Source organism: Lutra lutra, chromosome 9 (genome assembly GCF_902655055.1).
Source record: "Lutra lutra chromosome 9, mLutLut1.2, whole genome shotgun sequence".
Taxonomy (NCBI): Eukaryota; Metazoa; Chordata; class Mammalia; order Carnivora; family Mustelidae; genus Lutra; species Lutra lutra.
Genome location: NC_062286.1, coordinates 26,496,588 through 26,516,892, shown reverse-complemented (window position 1 = coordinate 26,516,892; position 20,305 = coordinate 26,496,588). Strand labels below are relative to the sequence as shown.

The window sequence follows — 20,305 nt, the reverse complement described above, 5'->3', positions numbered from 1 at the left end:
TTTACAACTACCATCTGGTGGAATGTATTCTGAGAGTAAGATGATGACATTTTTCAGGGTATTTCAGAATTGGGAGGATAGAGTAGGAAAGAGAAACTGAACAGCATCAATTTACTATTATTTAACTAAAACTAGGTATCTCCTTCTTTTAAAAATAGAAATACAACTATTTCCCATTTTATCATTCCCCCCCAACAGTAAACTCCACAATAAGTGAAGGAAAAATATCTCAAAAAGAAGCAAATATGTAGAATTTAGGATTAAAAAAACCCAAGAACCTGTGTCTCGTTGACATATATTCTAAGCCCTTAAAGATTTATTTGGAATTTTAATCCCATCCCATTTACTAGCCTCTTTGTCTTCCCATATTAACAATTCCATCCTGGAATATAAATTTCATTAAAGCTGGTATTTTTCTTTAAAAAACGTGATCATGTATACATATGTATCTGATAATCAACACTGAGAATAATAATTTTTTCCACTTTTGTTAACTTTTGTAGAATGACAGTAGCCAAGGTTGCAGGGGAGCAGGAAACATCTGATACAGAATGTGGAATACAACATTCACTGACGTCAAGAAATACAATGATAACAATCATGAGACCTTTCCAGAACCCTAATCCCATTCTGTCCCTGTACATCTTCTTTCCCTGCTGTATTTTTTTCTACATAGCATCTTCTTAATTCAGCATCTATTATATCTATATCTAAAATTAATATAGTTATATCCACTTTCACTTCTATATAAAATTATGTATATAGATATATAGATATTAACTATACAAAATTTTAAGTTTATATATAAAATACATACAGATATACCCAAGGTGGGGGGATGTTCACTGTCTCTGTTTTTGCACTACGATATAAGCTCCATGAGGGCAGGGATCTTTGTGTAGTTATTTCATGACTAGAACATACCCGGTTTGCAGCAGGCACTCAATAACTACTTGTTGAATGAATGAACAAACAAAAACATCCTTTGCCTTGAAAACCTCTCAGAAGTTTTTATCAGTTGGATATTCTTCCATGACAAAGTTTCAGAAGAAAGGTAGCAAGCTGGTATTTTAAAAGTCCCAAGAATTCTCCAATTAGCTAGATTTAACTCAATTTCCCTCACACAGAATTATAACAGTACTGTATAATAAGAACTTCTATAGAAGATATAATAATGAATTACCAAATAAATATGAAATTATCTTCAGTACACTGTGCATACTAAAGCAGACAAGGTTTTCAACATCAGGTTGAAAAGCAAGGTTTTGATTTTAACAATTAATTAACTGGAAAAAATATAAATTATTTAAGTACCCATCAAGTATCTAGAAATGTGCTAGGAATTTTAGGAAATACATAACTCATCAACAGCTTTCAACCTAAAGCTGTTAGTGCCTAGTTGAAAAGGGTATCCAGCACATCAAACAATTAGAGAACTAAATGCTAAAAACCTATAGTGAAGGGGCGCCTGGGTGGCTCAGTGGGTTAAAGCCTCTGCCTTCGGCTCAGGTCGTGATCTCAGGATCCTAGGATCAAGCCCCGCATCAGGCTCTCTGCTCAGCAGGGAGCCTGCTTCCCTCTCTCTCTCTCTCTGCTTGCCTCTCTGCCTACTTGTGATCTGTCAAATAAATAAGTAAATAAATCTTAAAAAAAAAAAAAAAACAAAACCTATAGTGAACATTTGAGATAGAGTTCCTCAAAAGCCTCATAAAGTGGAAGAATACTTTAGGATTTTATAGTTTTAGTTATTATCTTAAAACCACAAGGCCATAGAATAAGGTTGATTATAACTGCCAAAGAAATTGTATGAAGGGAAAGATGAGAGTGGGCTGAGTAATTGAGCAACATTTCTTAAAAAAAAAGAGATCTGATGCAGGTTAAATCTGTTTGTGTAATTAGAAATGCGAGGAAGAAACATACCTGAGGAGAGTGAAAATAGACTGAAGACTGTACAGAGGTTAAAATAAGCCATGTGAGAAAATTGGACTGGTCAGGGTAGTGGATACACATTGGAAAGCAGAAAAAAAAGTTTGGAAAACTGTGCAAAGATGTTCAGATTCGATGCAGTAATGCAAGAGAAAACTATTCAAAATTCTTTTTTTTTTTTTTAAAGATTCTTTTATTTGAGAGAGAGCTGGCACGCCAGAGAGAGAACATGAGTCGGGAGAGGGGCAGGGATAGAGGGAGAAGCAGACTCCCAACTAAGCTGAGAGCCCAACGTGGGGCTCAATCCCAGGACCCTGGATCACGACCTGAGCTGAAGGCAGACATTTATCCAACTGAGCCACCCAGGTGCCCCACTACTCAAATTCTTAAACAAAGGAGAGGTAAAATTGATGGGGAATATCTGTTAGGAAACTATTAGAGCTATTTAGTTGAGATGATTAGGTACAAGTATAGGAACCAAGATTCTCCTGAATCCCAGAGAAGTTTCAAAAAAGATACAAGTTTTGAGTAACAGATTGAATAAAGATGATGAACAAGAATTAAGATTCAGGGGCGCCTGGGTGGCTCAGTGGGTTAAGCCGCTGCCTTCGGCTCAGATCATGATCCCAGGTCCTGAGTTCGAGCCCCGCATCGGGCTTTCTGCTCAGCAGAGAGCCTGCTTCCTCCTCTCTCTCTGCCTGCCTCTCTGCTTACTTGTGATTTCTCTCTGTCAAATAAATAAATAAAATCTTTAAAAAAAAAAAAGATACAAGTTTTGAGTAACAGATTGAATAAAGATGATGAACAAGAATTAAGATTCAGGGGCGCCTGGGTGGCTCAGTGGGTTAAAGCCTCTGCCTTCGGCTCAGGTTATGGTCCCAGGGTCCTGGGATCGAGCCCTGCATCAGGCTTTCTGCTCAGCAGGGAGCCTGCTTCCTCCTCTCTGCCTGCCTCTCTGCCTACTTGTGATCTCTGTCTGTCAAATAAGTAAATGAAATCTTAAAAAAAAAAAAAAAGAATTAAGATTCAAATATAATTCCAATGTCTTTAGCTTATAACCCTGGTCATGTTGGGTGAAGAAACACTCATTGCCTATTTCTGTAATGGATACTATAAAGTTAAAAACAAAAAATTAGCATTTGTAACTGTTGTGAAGAAAGTTGGGTGATAAAACAAATTTAAAAGCTGAAAATTTATCTTCCGGGAGTTACATTACTATATTTTATGTAACTATATATTATAATTTTAAGTGTTAGTGAGATATACCTCAGACATATCTTAATAGTAATAAGCATTATCCTGGTTACTTCATTTTTTTAATAGATTGCTTCACTGAGATAACAGATGTTTTGTATTATAAGAAGACTTTTAAGTATAATAAAATTGGCATTAAAAAAATTTAAGATAAATATAAGGCCAAATGCATGCAAAAACCAAAGGTAAATGAGTCCTATTAAGGGGATATGATGGCATTCGTCAGGAAGGTAACGTCAAATCAATGAATAAATGAATGAGCATTTACGAAATAATGTGATGGCCACCATTTACCTTTGGTTTTCGCCATCATGGCCACAAACATAGACCATGATGTCAGTCACAACATTCCTATTCAAATAATCTATTAATATCTAATTTCAATTAAACTTATCAACTCCCAAACAGTCCTTCTTCCTGACTTTTCCAATTCTGACACTGCTTCCATGTTTCTTCCACGTAACATAGTCCTGTTCGGCTCTTCTCTTTCTCTTGCTCCCTATAACTAGTCACTCACCAAGTAAGATCAATTTTTTTTTTCTTCATCACCTCTGCATTTCTCCTTTTCCACTATCATAGTTCTGGATTATTACTATTTTTAAAAGATTTACTCATTTGAGAGGAAGAGCATGCACATGTGTGTGTGTTGAGGGGAACAGTAGAGGGGGAGGGAGAGGGACAAGCACACTCCAAGCATAGAGCCCGACTCAGGGTTCAATCTCAGGACCTGAGACCACCAATGGAGCCAAAACCAAGAGTCAGATACCACCCAGGCACCTCTGGATTGTTGTTTTATAATGAAGCTCTTACAGTAACTTTTCAAAGTCTCTACTACCTTTCCAATTTCCCGTAAAAATTTTTTCAAGGGAAGAAGAAAAAACTTACAAGAGAAAAAAAAATGGATGTAATTGTTATCTGGCGAGTAATCTAGCAATATATATTAAAAGTCTTTAAAATGTACATTCCTGGGACGCCTGGGTGGCTCAGTTGGTTGGATGACTGCCTTCGGCTCAGGTCATGATCCTGGAGTCCTGGGATCGAGTCCCACATTGGGCTCCCAGCTCCATGGGGAGTCTGCTTCTCCCTCTGACCTTCTCCTCGCTCATGCTCTCTCTCACTGTCTCTCTCTCAAATAAATAAATAAAAATCTTTAAAAAAAAATGTACATTCCTTTCAGTAATTTCACATTAAGTAATTTATCTGATAGCTATAATAAAAAATGTGTGCAAAGATATCTGTACAAGTATACTCATCTCAGTTATGATTTTGAAAAATTGGAAATACCTAATGTTCAATCATAAGGTATTAGCTTAAAAAGTATAGTCTTTCTGCTGCAACAATTAAGTAATTTTTTTAAAAACAAATTTTAGATTATGATGAAATCAAGGGAATAAAGAGGAGTAGGTATTAAGCTGTGGAAGTCTCTGATTAAATGGACGTATCTGGTAACTTTTCATTAAATAAAAATAATTTTTAAATTTAAAAATTGGAGGTATTTTAATAATGATGTTTGGTATTAATACTAATCTGATTCTATTTGTTATAAAGCTTCTGTATTTCTATTATGAACACCATACTAAATTACTTTTATAAACCTATTAAATATCCACATTTTCCTAATTCTTAAAGAGTACATTCCTAGAAAAAAAAAATGTTTTAAGTGTGTTTAAAGGCCATCAGTAATTTAACTTCTTACTCATAAAAAAATGAATATAAATAACTCAATATATTATGTCAGTAGCATGACCAAAATATTAAGCTTTCTATAGTAACCACTAAGTAAACTTATTGTTGCAATGGCCTGTGTCTAATATCAAGTAAGATATATATATATGAAATATATATAAAATACAGTTCATTTCGGACTACTAGCTTTTTATAAGAATACTTACTGTTTTGGGACACCTGGGTGGCTCAGTTGGTTAAGCAGCTGCCTTCGGCTCAGGTCATGATCCCAGCGTCCTGGGATCGAGTCCCACATCGGGCTCCTTGCTCATCAGGGAGCCTGCTTCTCCCTCTGCCTCTGCCTGCCATTCTGTCTGCCTGTGCTTGCTCTCTCTCCCTCTCTCTCTCTCTGACAAATAAATAAATAAAATCTTAAAAAAAAAAAAAAAAGAATACTTACTGTTTTGTTCTTCCCCAAGAGCAACTAATGTTTCCAGAACTTTGATTCCTTCTTGAACAGCTAAAAGTTCTGTGTTACTGGCTGGTCTGTTTCTTTCAACAGCTTTCAGCTTTTCAACCACTATTGGAGCCAAGGAATGGATATACGGAGTTGAAAGGGCACGATTGGAATGCTGGAAGACTGAGAGGAGAAGCTGATAACACTTGGCTTGGACCTATATAATAAAATAATTTTATTAATTAACATGTGTGATAGTTCTCATTTGCTGTATAATCACACTGCAACTTAATATATGCTGAAAAGATGTGATACTGCATGATGAAAATAGAACTGTGGGATGAATTAATACCATTTTCTATTTATAGAAATAAAGTTAGAATAACGAAACTTCCAATAAGCTAACTAAAAAAAACTGAAAAGAAATTAATTAAATAAATATTCCTTATATGGTTAACTGCCAAATTATCAAGCTTATATAATTCATTTCTTTCTGTAGGGTGGCAGAAGCTAAAAAAACCAGGAACTCCAATTTATGTTTTTAATTTCTTCTTTGTTTGAAAATTGTCCCTTCCATTTTAACCTAACATATTTAGTAAGGAAGGCTAATATCTAAATGCTGTCAAACAATGCTATAAAAATACCCCAGTTAGACAACTCAAATTCATTTGAATTCTCTGGAAATGACTGCTTATGCCAATTTAATTTTTCCAGGCCTAGAAAGTAAAATCTCATTGGCTCCACTTTAGCATAAAAGGACTTCATAATAACCCCAAATAAAAATTTTTAAAAAAGGAAGGAAGGAAGGAAAGATAAAAGGAAGGCCCATCACTCTATGGGATAAATAGTGGAATAAAGCTGTTTCACCACTTTGGTAGAAGAGAAGTTGCCAGACCTTACTGGACACAATATTGGACAATGTTTTCAAAGTAGAGATTTATGATTTAGGAAGACAGCGGCAGAATCTAGGAATCATGTTATTAAGCTGGTTTTTTTTCCTGATGTGCAGCAGGTTTGAGAATCATTAGTTTAGACTTTGACATTGTGAAGCCGAAAAACCTTATTTTCTAGAAAAACTGGCTTCCAACAGGTTCATCAAAACATGTAATAATATAAATTTATTCTTTAATGCTTTTGGTGTCATTAAGTAAACAGTGAAAGATAATAACCATAGACTCATGCAAAGTCTCTACCATTATAAGCCAGAGTTAATCAAATATTTTAGATACTGGAGAATTTTTACACACGTGTCTCCTAGTGCTTAAACTGAGTGATCTTTTCCAGCTTTTCTACTGAAAACCCATATAACAAATATTTAGGTTTTCAAATAATGCCTCACCCATTTTAATGAACTGATCTGAAATTTTACTGATAAAGTGGAATGTTTACCTCTCTGTTTAAGTGTAACTTACCCATGGGTCACATGAATTCAGTGCATTTTTAAATCTGTTCATGCAGCCATTCTGTAATGACTGGACTCCTATTATTTCACTACTAGCAGACCACAGGAAGAGTGCAATTGCTGTTAGCATGCTCACTTCATCAGGCATAGGCATGGAATCTTCTGAAATACATGAATAATATTAAAATACATGAAAAAGGAAAGCAATGTGCTGTTTCCAACATATTTTGGAATTCCAATCTTGAACAATAACCCGCTCTCCCCCTGTGACATTTATAGCAGTGTGTGCCTCAATCTAATACAATCCATAAACAACTTTATGAATAGAAATCAATTACTACTAAGGAAAAAGGGATACTTTATCATAAAGTCCTGTATTGAAGTCCTTTTTTCCTTGTTTTTCTGGAAGGTACAATATTATCTGAAAAAATTTCAGGCATAAGTCCTAACAAGAACTCTATAAGGGAAAGCAAATTTGAATGAAAGATAACATAGTAATATAAAATTACTTAAAAGTTATGTAACTTCTTTGTAGTTTAGCTGGATCAAAAATTTCCAAATACTTTCCTTCCACAAAGTTAACTGACTATGAGATATTCCAAGTAATTTAAAAATCCAGAGCAAACTTTCTTGAAACTTTCTATTCAATAAATATGAAACCTGCACATTTTATACAACCATAATCAAAAAATTTTGCACAATTTCTTCAAGACAGTATTCTTATAATTTTAAAGAACTTCTATTGAAATCATTTATTTGGGAATAAATACAACCTAACAGAAATACAGTATATAATTAGAAATACAAGAAATATCTACATTTATTCTAAAGAAAACTACTATTAAATATGTAAAGTAAGAGTAAAATCCAAATTGAAAACCAATCTATAAAATAGATGTCTGCACTTTTAAAAGACATTTATATCATGAAAGATTAAAAAAAAAGCTGAGATACTGCCTCAGACTAAAGAAGACTAAATCATTACAACAACTAAGTAAGACAACTAAGTATGCATGATCCTGGACTATATTCTGGGTTAAAAAAAAGTTCTATTAAAGTCATTATTACGACAATTGGTAAAATTTGCGTCTGAACAGTAACAGCATTGTATCGATGTTAAATTGCCTACATTTGGGGCTCCTGGGTGGCTCAGTGGGTTGGGCCTCTGCCTTCAGCTCGGGGTCCTGGGATCGAGCCCCTGTGTCAGGCTCTCTGCTCGGCGGGGAGCCTGCTTCCTCTTCTCTCTCTGCCTGCCTCTCTGCCTATTTGTGATCTCTCACTCTTTGTCAAATAAGTAAATAAAATTAAAAAAAAAAAGCTTTATAAATTGCCTACATTTGGGACGCCTGGGTGGCTCAGTTGGTTGGACGACTGCCTTCGGCTCAGGTCATGATCTTGGAGTCCCGGGATCGAGTCCCGCATCGGGCTCCCGGCTCCGCGGGGAGTCCGCTTCTCTCTCTGACCTTCTCCTCGCTCATGCTCTCTCTCACTGTCTCTCTCTCAAATAAATAAATAAAATCTTTAAAAAAAAAAATAAATTGCCTACATTTGATCATTCTTCTGTGGTTATGGAAGAGAATGTCCTTGTTCATAGGACATCTCTGAAGCATTTCGTAGTACAGAGTCATGATGACTTCAGTGTATTCTCAAAGGGCTCAGCAAAATAAACAATGACATTAACAATAACATACAGATTATAGAGTAATAAAATGTGACAAAATGTTAACAGTTGGTGAATCTAGAAGGGTATACTGTAGTTCACATTTTATTTATTTTTTTTTAAAGATTTTTATTTATTTATTTGCCAGAGAGAGAGAGAGAGAGCGAGAGTGAGTACAAGCAGATAGAGTGGCAGGCAGAGGCAGAGGGAGAAGCAGGCTCCCTGCTGAGCAAGGAGCCCGATGTGGGACTCGATTCCAGGACGCTGGGATCATGACCTGAGCCGAAGGCAACGGCTTAACCCACTGAGCCACCCAGGCGTCCCTGTAGTTCACATTTTAAAAAGTTTGAAATCTATTTCAAAATTGAAAACTCTTTAAAAATGAAGAAAAATGGCAGCAATCTTAAGAGTACACACTACCTTCAAGGAGATTTATATACATATGTCTGTGTTCATGTACATACGCATGCACATTTTTTCTAAATGGAAGTCTCGGATTTCATACTAGGAAATGTGATTTCCTAAATAAAAGTTCCTTATTATAAAACTTTCCTTGTAAAGCAAGGGATTCTACTTGCCCTGCTTACAAATATTACACAAATAACACCTGTGGCCTTAACTCCCACTTCATACTGGCTGTCTACTGAGAATTCAGTTCTGGACAGAATATTTTAGGCAAGTTAATTTTACCATACCTTTAAATTAACTTAGTATTAATGAACAAGACTGATAAAATATCAAAACCTTCCCATATAACTGACAATTGGAAAAATGTGTGATTATTGACTTTGGAACTGCCTCATGAAAATTAAAACAATATTTATATTCTTAAACAAATTCTTAACTATTTCTTTACTTTGTTATTAGTATCTATTTACCTATTTACACATATACATATATATATAAATGTGGCATTTAACATTTTTTTAAACATTTCTTTAGTTTGTTAAAAACCTACTTTAAAAAGCAAAACATTAACTCAAGATAAAGCTAAAATAGTTTCAGTAGAATTAATAAAACTAAAGTTTTCTCTTCCAAATAATTAGTATTAAAAAAATTCAAATAATAAAAGTAACACATGGTCATTGCTTAACAATATAAAAACAGTCTAGGGAAAAAAATAAAACTTGTAATTCTACTATCCAGTTACAGTTTAATTTCTAAAGAAATTAGAAATAAAATTTATTTATTTATTTATTTATTTGAGAGAGAAAGAAAAAGGAGAGAGCAAGTGCAGGGGGCAAGGAGAAGTAGAGGGGGAGGGAGAGGAAGGGAAAGGATCTCAGACTCCATGCTGAGTATGGAGTCTGATGCAGGGCTCCATTTCACGATCCTGAGCTCAGGACATGGGCCAAACCAAGAGTTGGATGCTCAACAGACTAAGCCATCCAGGCGCTGTGACAGTTTAATTTTTAGGTTCTGGTCGAATTTCTTCTGGTCTGGGGTAGTTTTTTTTTTTTTAATACATAGCTATTTATAAATATGATTTTAAATCAGTATAATGGATTTATAACCCAAATTAATATACAGTCATATACTTAATAATTTTTACCACTGCCAGGTACTTATATTTATCACATATTTTCATTATTATAAAATAGACTGTGATTGATAACCTTGAACATTATGAATCCTTCAAGGCTCCTTGTACATTCTGTAGGACTGATTCCCTGAAAGTTTAAACCATTTTTAAACTCCCTTCAGCAAAGTATGAAAATGTTCTCTTGGTACCAATTCCAGCTGTACAATCACATTAAAAGAAAAAAACATCAATTTTATAAGAAAAAATTTTCTATTACGTTGCTTTTGTTTTTATTTCTTTGCTTACATAATAATGTGGCTGACTTTTTTATATGTGTGGTGGTCACCTCTATCTCCTTTTTACTAAGGTGTGTTCTTTCTTTTCCTCTTTCTTCTATTGGGTGTTATTTGTGCATTATTGATACTAACACTGACATAAATACTATTGTCAATTTTTCAGCTACTTTTTTTTTCAGCTACTTTTTAATGTAAGATGTTTTGACAGGTAGAAGTTAATTTCTATATAGCCTAATACATTGATAGTTTTCCCATGTGATATTTTCCACTCTTACACTTACATACTCCTTTGCCATTCTTACGTGAAAATTTTACATATATTTTCTTTAACTATTTTTAAAACTATACATTACCACTTCAATTTCTCTGGTATTTATTTTGGGTCATGATAGAAGGTGAAGACCTAACTGGAATTGGTATCTCAAACAGCTGACAAAACCATTTGAGGAATAATGAATGTGCTCTTATCATGTATTATATTTTCATGTAGATGAATGTCTGTTTTAAGTAATTTGTGTGTTTCATTGCCTTATCTCTTGATTCATGGACCTACTCCACAGTCTCAAGAATAGACATGTTTTAATAGGTGATAGGTGACATGGCAAGTCTTTAATTATTATTCTTTGTCTTCAGTCCTCTGACATTTTCTTTAAAATGGAAATACAATGAAAGAAAAAGTCAAACACAGAAGAAAAATGGACAAAAATGTGAAAAAGCATTTCCCCCAAAATTGAACACAAGCATGAAAAATGCTTATACTCATTAGGAAAATGAGAAATGCAAATTAAAACAGTAAGATAGTATATCTTACCCATCAGAGAGCAAAATTTAAAAGACCAGAAGAAATTTGACCAGAACCTAAAGTCTGAAATACCAAGTATTGGTGAGGATGTGGAAAAGTAGAGATTATCATACACTGCTGGTGGATGTGTAAATTCATATGGCTACTTTGGAGAGTAATTTGGCCATGTCTGATAAAATTAAAATTAAAATATGCCATCAATTCAGCTTCTAGGGTTACCCCAGAAAGTCTCATGGCATAAATGTATGAAAAATTTATAAGGATTTTCATGGCAGCAATTTTTATAATGGGGAAAAAGTCAGAAATAGCAGAAATATCAATTGAGAAGGGAATGAGTAACTGAAAAATTCATGTGATGGAAACAACACAGAGGTTAAAAGGAAACATGTGGGTTTTATATGTACACATTAATAGCTCAAAAAACCTTATTCTTAAGTGAGAATGTGCAGGTACAATGATATACTCTGACATTACTTATGTAAATTTAAAAACACAAAAGAGGGATGCCTGGGTAGCTTAGTCAGTTAAGTATCTGCTTCAGCTCGGGTCATGATCCCAGGGTCCTCAGATCAAGTCCCATATTAGGCTCTCTGTTCAGTGGGGAGCCTGCTTCTCCCTCTGCTTGTGCTCTCTTCTGTGTGTCAAATAAATAAGTAAAATCTTAAAAATAATAAATAAATAAAAACACAAAAGAAATAAATATATATTGCTCATGGCTATTTATCTCAGTTGATATAGAATTCATATATACATTTAATTAACATATATGTGTATTTTTAATATTTATTAATATATGCCTGTATTTATTAATACAGAAAGTAATTTATTTACATATATAAGTATTTCTGGAATGAAACATCAAAATCAAGACTGGTTTCATTTGAGGATAAGCTGGGGGTGGTGATACTTCAACTTTCCTATCTTATTATTTTTATTAAAAAGAAAACATATGTAACAAATATATTAACACATATCAATTTGATTCTGAGTATATTTTCTGAAAATTTCTGTCCTTTTTTGGACAGAAATTTTGTCTCTTTTTTACATACATCCAACATGTATGTAAGTGCTGAGACAAGGACACTTACAGTGAATACCCAGAAAGGGATACTAAAGTTCCTATCTGCAAGGTGTGACTAAAACAAACACACACACACACACACACACACACACACACACACACACAACACCTCTCTGTGTTGATTCGGTGTTATAAAGCACTTTTTGGACAAGCTCATTCAATTAGTTATTGACAAACAGTTATTAGATTATGGGTTTGAAGCCCTGATTAGGTTACCTGGTTGAGAATATTCCAGGATGCATGCGAGAGTGCTGCGAATTAGAGCTGTCCACTGTTTCTGAGTGTCCTCAGTCTTGGCCATTGAGAGTGTCACGATGCTTTTAATTCCTTGAAGTGCTGCACTGACTGGCAGAGGAACCTGATTATCTGCAGACTTTATCGCTGTGTCTTTCAATATTCTTGCAATTAAAAATAGAATCGTGGGCAGGATTGTCATACACCCTGAAGTGAAAACAAATCAGATACCTCATAACTACTCAGTTCGCTTATTACAGTTCTTTCAATTGCTTTTACAATTGATTCTGGTTTAATACTATTTTTCCCTTGTTGTTAATGCAAAATTTACTGCATTACTATTACTATAATTCAATGTTTGGAAAAGAAAGTGAGAAAGTAGCAAGTTATTTAAAAGAAGACCAGAATATTTCTTTTCTTTTTCCAAGTAGCCTCGTTTTTTATTATTTCTAATATTTCACCTATTTAATATGTTGTGCCTTTCAAATGAAAATGAGAAAAGAAGATAGAAAAACAGAAGGGAAGCACTACCATATATACTTTGATAATTATCTGAGCAATTTGATGAATCTAGTAGCAATTCTAAGACATGGAATCAATCTTCAGTGTACTCAAGTCAGCCTTAACCAAGTGGGGAAAAGTGAAGAAAGGACTATATGGGTAAGCAAAGAAGAAACGAAAAAATCCTGGAATTTGTTGCTGAAAGAACTTTAAGGGCATTGAATCCAACCTCCCACCTCACGAAAGATGTTCAACACTTTCTCAGACTGCCATTGTGCTTGGCCTGCAAAGCTCCAGCAACAGAGAACTCATTATTTTCACATCTATAGGCTTGTGTTGAAATTTACCTTTATACTCCTTATACTATTTCTCTCTTCCAGATAAATAGAGGGAAAGTCTACATTTCCATCTAGTACTTTTCAGATATCTGCAGACAACTATCATCTTTGTAGCTATAATTTCTTTAGATCCTCCTAAGAGTTGGTGATCATAGTCATCTGACATTTTTATGGTTGGTCAGTTACTCAAGAGTGGCAAACAGATCAGAAACTAACAGGTTTGGTTATGCCACCATATGTCTGTTTGCTAATGTCCAGTGCCTTGCCTCAAGCTGTGGTTGTATCTCCTTTGTGAAGTTTGTCTGAAATGTATCTGAAGAACATCTCAAGTTTTGGGTTTTTTGAATCCTTAATCTTTATAGGCTCCTAAAGGTTAAGACACCATAAAAGACTAACTTCTCCTTCCATACTTGAGACTAAAGAAGAAGATAAGTTATAATAGCACTTAAAATCAAAGGCAAGCTCATCTTTGTCTACTGTAATAGAATGCATTTCCAAACATTGATTAATACCATACCAGCAGGCGAACAAAGGGACGGTAAGTCAGAGAGTATGGTAACTGTGGCTGCCACCAAACGAGCACTTTCTTCTGACAGTCGAGTTTTGGTGGCTATGTGACTGGGTGAATCCGACATCTTGGTACTGAGATGTGGCATATGACGTACTAAAATGAACATCAACAGCTCCATAGTTGCAAACACAAGAGATTTTCCAGGAACAAGACCACCACTGTCACCGCCTTCTCCAACTATAAGACATGAATCTTTTTCCACATCATCTTCATCTTGGATGAAAGAAAATTTGGTAAAATTTCCAGAAAAATAAATTATGGCACAGAGTAGATAAAACTATATAGTAAGTATATTTGAGAAATTCTTTTTATTTATTTATTTGACAGACAGAGATCATAAGTAGGCAGAGAGAGAGAGGAGGAAGCAGGCTCCCTGCTCAGCAGAGAGCCCTATGCGGGGCTCGATCCTATGACCCTGGGATCTAGACCTGAGCCGAAGGCAGAGGCTTTAACCCACTGAGCCACCCAGGCGCCCCTAAGAAATTCTTTTAAAGGAACTTATAACTGAATGTCTAACTGGCAACACATGGCTTTCTCACAATAATTCTCTGCCTTGCTATAATTCTGTTTACTGACCTCTCTCTAAAAGTAAAGGACAATCCATTTCTTACTTCAAAAATTTTTATTGGGTATTTTTATTAGGAATGTATTTCATATTATGAGGAACATATATGTTAGGTTGAACCATGTGAGGTTGACACTTTTGAAGGTGAAACATAGTTGACTACCAGCAATTTCCTTTTCCAAGGTTCCTTCCTTCTTCTTCTTCTTCTTCTTTTTTTTTTAAGATTTATTTATTTATTTGAGAGAGAGAGCACAAGCGGGAGGGGCAGAGGGAGAGAGAATCTCAAGCAGAGATTGGAGCCTGACATAGGGTTTGATCCCATGACCCTGAGATCATGACCTGACTGAAACCAAGAGTCAGATGCTTATCTGAGTACACCACTCAGGTGCCCCTCATTTGGTTTTTCCCAATGAAAGCAAAATCAATTGCCAATCTTCTACATCTATGACTACACTTTTAATTAAAAACTTCCTGGCACTGATACTTAAAAAGTTAGAGTACAAACAAGATCTACTTCCAAATTAGCATAATTTCCAGTGCTTACTTAGAGTGTTTCTTTTTTCTTGCAGATAATCCTGAGCAGCTCTTACTATCTGTTGTACGACCCCAGTGACCAGCAGCTGAACAGAGGGTGGGTTCCAGGTCAATAGGAGGCGGTGCAGAACACTTAGCAACTCAACACCAATCAGCTAGTATAAATTAATACAGGTAAATTTAATTAATCTTAATTTCAAAGGACAAAATTATATTACAATCTAAGAAAATATGCATGTAAAAATAAATCAATTTGGTAACTAAAATTAATATATATGACTCTGTAGCAAGTAAGAACAATCTAACAGTCTTGAGAAATGGTCATATTCTATCCCAACAAATTTTCAGTCAACGAATTACTGTGGATACCAGGTACTTCCCGTAAGCCCCTCTCCCATTCACCTCAGCAACTATTACAAACTTTCACCACTCACTTTAAGCCTCTTATAATCATCCACATCAAACCCATCCAATGAACCTGTCTCAAATTTTAAAGAGGAAGAAAAAAATTCAACTATAACCAAACCTACTTTTACCTCTCTCCTTAAGATCAAGTGTCTAGACTCTACCCAAGGCTGATTCATCTTTCCTTATTTGCTTCCTGTCCTATTTTACCTGACCTCCCAGGGATTCTTCAAGGACCTTGATTGCATTCCACATGTCTTCAGTTTCTCTGTCTAGGTCAGTTCCTTTCCCAGTGTAAGGAAAACACTCAGGTCTTTCCTGTTTATTCCGCCCCCCCACCCCCAAATCCTCTCAGAACCTTCTCTGTCCCCATGTCCTGTATCTCTATTGTGCTTCCTCTGGTCCCAGCCCAGAGGCTTCCTTCCTTCACCCCACATTCACCCCTCACTCTTCCACCTAAGAGAATGCTCCATCTGAGATCGCTAGTAACCTTCCCTGGATCCTCTTCTGTCTTCATATACTGGATTCTGGTTCTTTTGAGACTGTTGTCTATCCGTGAAAGTCTCCCCTGCCCTTGTAACTCTGTTCTCTCTTAGTTCTCTTCCTACCTCTCTAGTAGTCTCCTTATTTCCCTCATCTCCATCCTTATTTGCTGTTTGTAATATACCCTCACGTTCCAGTCCCAGCCCTCTTTTTTCTTCCTTTATTCAGTTTTCCTAGGCCAGTGTAACTCACTATTTCTCTAGAAATAAAATTCAAAGAGCTTCTTAACTGGCCCTCCTGCCTCCCTTATCATGTCCTATAGACCAATTTCACAAAGTCAATAAAAATGATCAAATTCTATATATATACCATGTTCTGAAATACAAGTTTAATCAGGTCATTCCTCTATTTTAACATTTTTAATGATTTCTTATCACTTTTAAGACAGATTTTTAGACCCTTTCACAGGCCATCCAGGAATCTTCATGGTTTGGCTTTTTCCCTGTCGCACATCCTCATCTCCTAACAACTCTCACATGCTCTATTTGTCTCAGCTGTAGTAAATGACAGTAGTGTCCTTGAATTTGTCACATTCTCTCACGCCTCCTTGTCTTTGGATTTGCTTTTCTCCCAGAGAGGAAAACCCATCCCTCTTGTGCTGCCTCACTAATTTCTCTTTTCAGATTTAATCCAACCCTCATCTCCACTGAGAAGCCATTTCTTACTTTCCTTGATGTCAGGGCTCCTTCCCTCTATTGTCATCAGACTTTACATACATTTACTAGCTCAGCATTTGTCATACCATCCTGATCTCCCTGTACCTGGATCGGGAGTACCTGTATCAAAAGTACCTGTACTTTTGGTATCTATAGTCTCAAACTGTGCCTGATGCAGGACAGGCACAGAGTGAAAGTTGTTGGGTAAATGAATATAATACTGATGATTTTGAAATTATAGGATCCAACTCAGGAAAAAAAATAGAATCCATTCAGGTGTAAAGCAATGCTTGGATAAACAAAACATTATTGAGTCCAAAAAAAAAGCTAGGTTGTTGGGTGTGGGATGTATTATGTTAAAAAATAAATGAGTGAGTGTAAACATAGTATTCTCTCTTCATTCACAGATTAAGTTTTAAATTTTATAAAAACCACAAGTTTCTTGCAGTAAGCTGTAGTTTAGCTGAGGAACAGCTTCAGATTGCAAGGCTGGGGTACAAGAAGAGTTCATCAGTGAGTGAATCTTGTAATCACAAAGCATATGCTTTGTTTTATTTTGGTTTTGGTCAGCGTCATGTGCACAACTAATCTAATATAATGAATGCTCTCAACTTTCTTTATCTGTCTGTGTTTTATGGAAAGTTACCCCACCTTGTAGATGTGTGATGGTGACCAAAAAGATGGTTCTTATGAAAAGAAAAGAATTTCTAATTAAAAAGAAAGACAAATCCACTAGTAGCTTGGTTCTATAACATGAATAAAGTCCTCTTAAATTACATATAGAAATTAGAAAAAGCAATTCATTAAATTGTTAATGAATAGTTGAGCCAGTGCAAAAAAAATTCATTAAATGAGAGATAAAACATTATCAAACATTTAAAAGTAGCATAATTTATTTAACAGCCTTATAAATTACTTCAGGCCTTTATCAATAGAATCATTAGCTGGGGTTGAAGGCATCCCTTAATTTTTAGTTTTACTTGATTACCGATAAACACATCTAAGAAGATACACTGACTATTTCTATGCTGGCAGTGCCTTGTCATCCAACATTCACGATAAAGTCAAAATCCTAAATACTTACTATATATTTATTTCATACAGGAGAAAATTATCTTAAGACAAATAGGATGAAAACAAAGCGTATAATTTATTATCTGTTATAGAAATATACTGTACCTGATCTTCTGCAATATGGATTCGGGCATAAGGAGAATCGAGCAAGGTGTGTAAGGCCTGTAGACATGCTGTGACATGTTCAATAGGCTCCTCAGGTCTGGGGGAACAAAGGAACTGTATGCTCACACCTGTGACGTACATAATAAAAACACACGTTTGTCACTATAAAGTACTTTGTTGCTCTGACATCAGATTTTTTCTCTATTCTTCCTCTATTCTTTTACAGATTACTTTTACACCTATTTAATGCTACCTTAAAGTAGAGTCAAATGCTTACCAAACGCAACTGCCAAACTTTGTAACACAGATTGTAGCTTTGCAATTAGGTTAGTAATCAAGTTGAAGGTTGGGAGCGAGAGGCAGTTCCAAGGTCATGGAGTTGATTAAGAAGATACTCAATTTTTTATTTTTAGGAATTTAAAAAATAATACATTAAAAATAAACTTATGTAAATTATAAAATCTCATTAAATGGTTGTCAAACAATTTTCATGTCTACAAGGATTTTTTAGCGGCAAGCTACAGAGACATAATGGATATCATGGATAACAATTCTTAATTTGCATAAGGGTAAGGTCATTATTTTATAAGTCTTTCATATTTTCATGTATGAGATCTACTGACAAGTTCTAAAATTTCACCTTACCAACCGTGTTCTTCTTCCCTCCCAAAAATATAAAACTGCTTAAGAGCCTCATTAGAATCTATAATATATTAGGGACGCCTGGGTGGCTCAGTTGGTTGGACGACTGTCTTCAGCTCGGGTCATGATCCCGGGGTTCCGGGATCGAGTCCCGCATCGGGCTCCCAGCTCCATGGGGAGTCTGCTTCTCCCTCTGACCTTCTCCTCGCTCATGCTCTCTCTCACTGTCTCTCTCTCAAATAAATAAATAAAATCTTTAAAAAAAAAAAAGAATCTATAATATATTAATGTTAAAAGAGCATCTCTAAAGCAATTATAAATTGAGATTTATTCAAATTTGCTTTAACTTTGCATTTTATTATTTCCTCATAGACAATTTGTTAAGTGTCAAGTAAAAAGAAAATCTGCCATTGAAAAAGAAAAATGTAGTTTTTTCTTGAAAATTATTCACTATTGCCCTGTGAGTGAACACAGCAGCTAAAATTTTTAGAATAGTTTTTAATAATTAACTTTTTCTATTAAAAATTCAGTTAACAATTTAGAACATGTGCTTAAAAAATCCTCTCCTTTTTATTCCTTCTCTGGACTGTGGTATATAAAACTTTTCTATAGCATTAAAATGAAACATCTGAAGGAGTTCAGAACATGCCACACCAAAATATGCCTCTTTGACATATTGATTACTTTCAGCTGAAGGTACTTGATGAACAGCAGATGCAGTAAGGGTTCTCTGACCCCTTTCCACCTAAAAACAAGTCAACATTTCTCGTGAGAAAGGTGCCCTCTCCGTATCAGGAAGAGAAGACTGGGAGTCAATGTTGAAACAGACTTGTACAAACAAACCTACTAAAATTAGTTTCCCCCATATATTTCCTAATCCTTGTCCCACAACTTATTGCCTCCGGCCCAAACCCCCTTTGTCTGGTCACATCCCCACAATTTATTGTTCTTTGTGTAAAATGGCATATAAGTTTTGGGGCCTAATGGCTACTTTAGATTGAAAATACTAAATCCGTATGCTTTTCTCCTGTTAATGTCTTATGTCAATTTAATTCTTAGGCCAGCCACACAACCTAAAAGGACAGAAGGAAATTTTTTCTTCCCTACAGATATGAATTTCAGAAGTGACATATCTTGAAATACATCAATGTTCACACCTACCTAAAATCAGATGCATTCTGTCTTTGTTAATTTCTGGCAAAGATTTAGCACCAGGCATTGCTCCCGATGCCTGGTTTAAATTGGCGGGCGTAGCACGTTTCTGTAAGCCAGGCATTGCTGCTGCTTCTGCAGACTCTGGACATGTAAATCCTGTGCTATTTAACCAAAGTGCCACTGCGTGCAGAATCGGGGCCCACGAATTCCGGTAGTGAAGTCTAGCTGTATCAATGGTCTCGGGAGTATAAAATGCTCCACCTGTAAAACAGGCCAATCGAAGCCATTACTTTTATTGCAAGTGGTCAACCATTCATCAACGACTAACTTAAAAATCCTCATTACTTACTGTCTTAGTCCATTTGGGCTGCTATAACAAAATACCACAGACTGGGTGGCTTATTAAACAGCAGACATTTATTTCTCACAGTGCTAGAGGGGGTGGAAGTCTGAGATCAGGCTGCCTCCACGCTCAGGTAAGGGCCATATCTCTGACTCATAGCTGTATTTTTACATGGTGGAAGGGGCCAGGGGACAGTGTGGGTGGGGTCTTTCCTCTAAGCTTACGAATCCCATTGCAGAGGGCTTCACCTCCTAACCCAAGCACTTCCCAAAGGCCCTGCTTCCTGATGCTAATCACAATGGGGATTAGATTTTCAACTTGCGAATATGGAGGGGACACAAAATTCAGACCATAGCACATACTAAAGAGCAATCTGGCCAAAGAGATTCTCTTTATTACAAAGCCACCAAAAGTGAGTCTTTCCTGCAGCTGCAGAACTGGAGGGCCTGTGCCTTCCTCACCAGTGCTAGGGTTTCCAGCTTTTTCTCTGCTACTGCAGATGCCGCCGGGGATCCTCCACCTTGAGATCCTTCCTCTTCACTGTTGCCAGAGACTCCCGAAAACCCTAGTCACC

General features: G+C 35.8%; 1 protein-coding gene across 4 annotated transcripts in view; it reads right to left on the bottom strand.

Annotated features, from left to right (window-relative positions):
* Positions 1-20,305, bottom strand: part of HEATR5B (HEAT repeat containing 5B) — a 106,019-nt gene that overhangs the window by 1,366 nt on the left and 84,348 nt on the right. For 3 of the 4 annotated variants that reach the window (XM_047745127.1, XM_047745128.1, XM_047745126.1), the window contains exons 29-35: positions 19,395-19,649; positions 17,592-17,719; positions 14,819-14,963; positions 13,656-13,922; positions 12,282-12,506; positions 6,715-6,866; positions 5,306-5,519 (exon numbers count right to left, since the gene is read on the bottom strand). In XM_047745127.1, coding sequence (XP_047601083.1) covers positions 5,306-5,519; positions 6,715-6,866; positions 12,282-12,506; positions 13,656-13,922; positions 14,819-14,963; positions 17,592-17,719; positions 19,395-19,649 — 1,386 coding nt within the window. The remainder of the gene's footprint in view (positions 1-5,305; positions 5,520-6,714; positions 6,867-12,281; positions 12,507-13,655; positions 13,923-14,818; positions 14,964-17,591; positions 17,720-19,394; positions 19,650-20,305) is intronic. The other variant, XM_047745129.1, reaches the window with a different exon arrangement.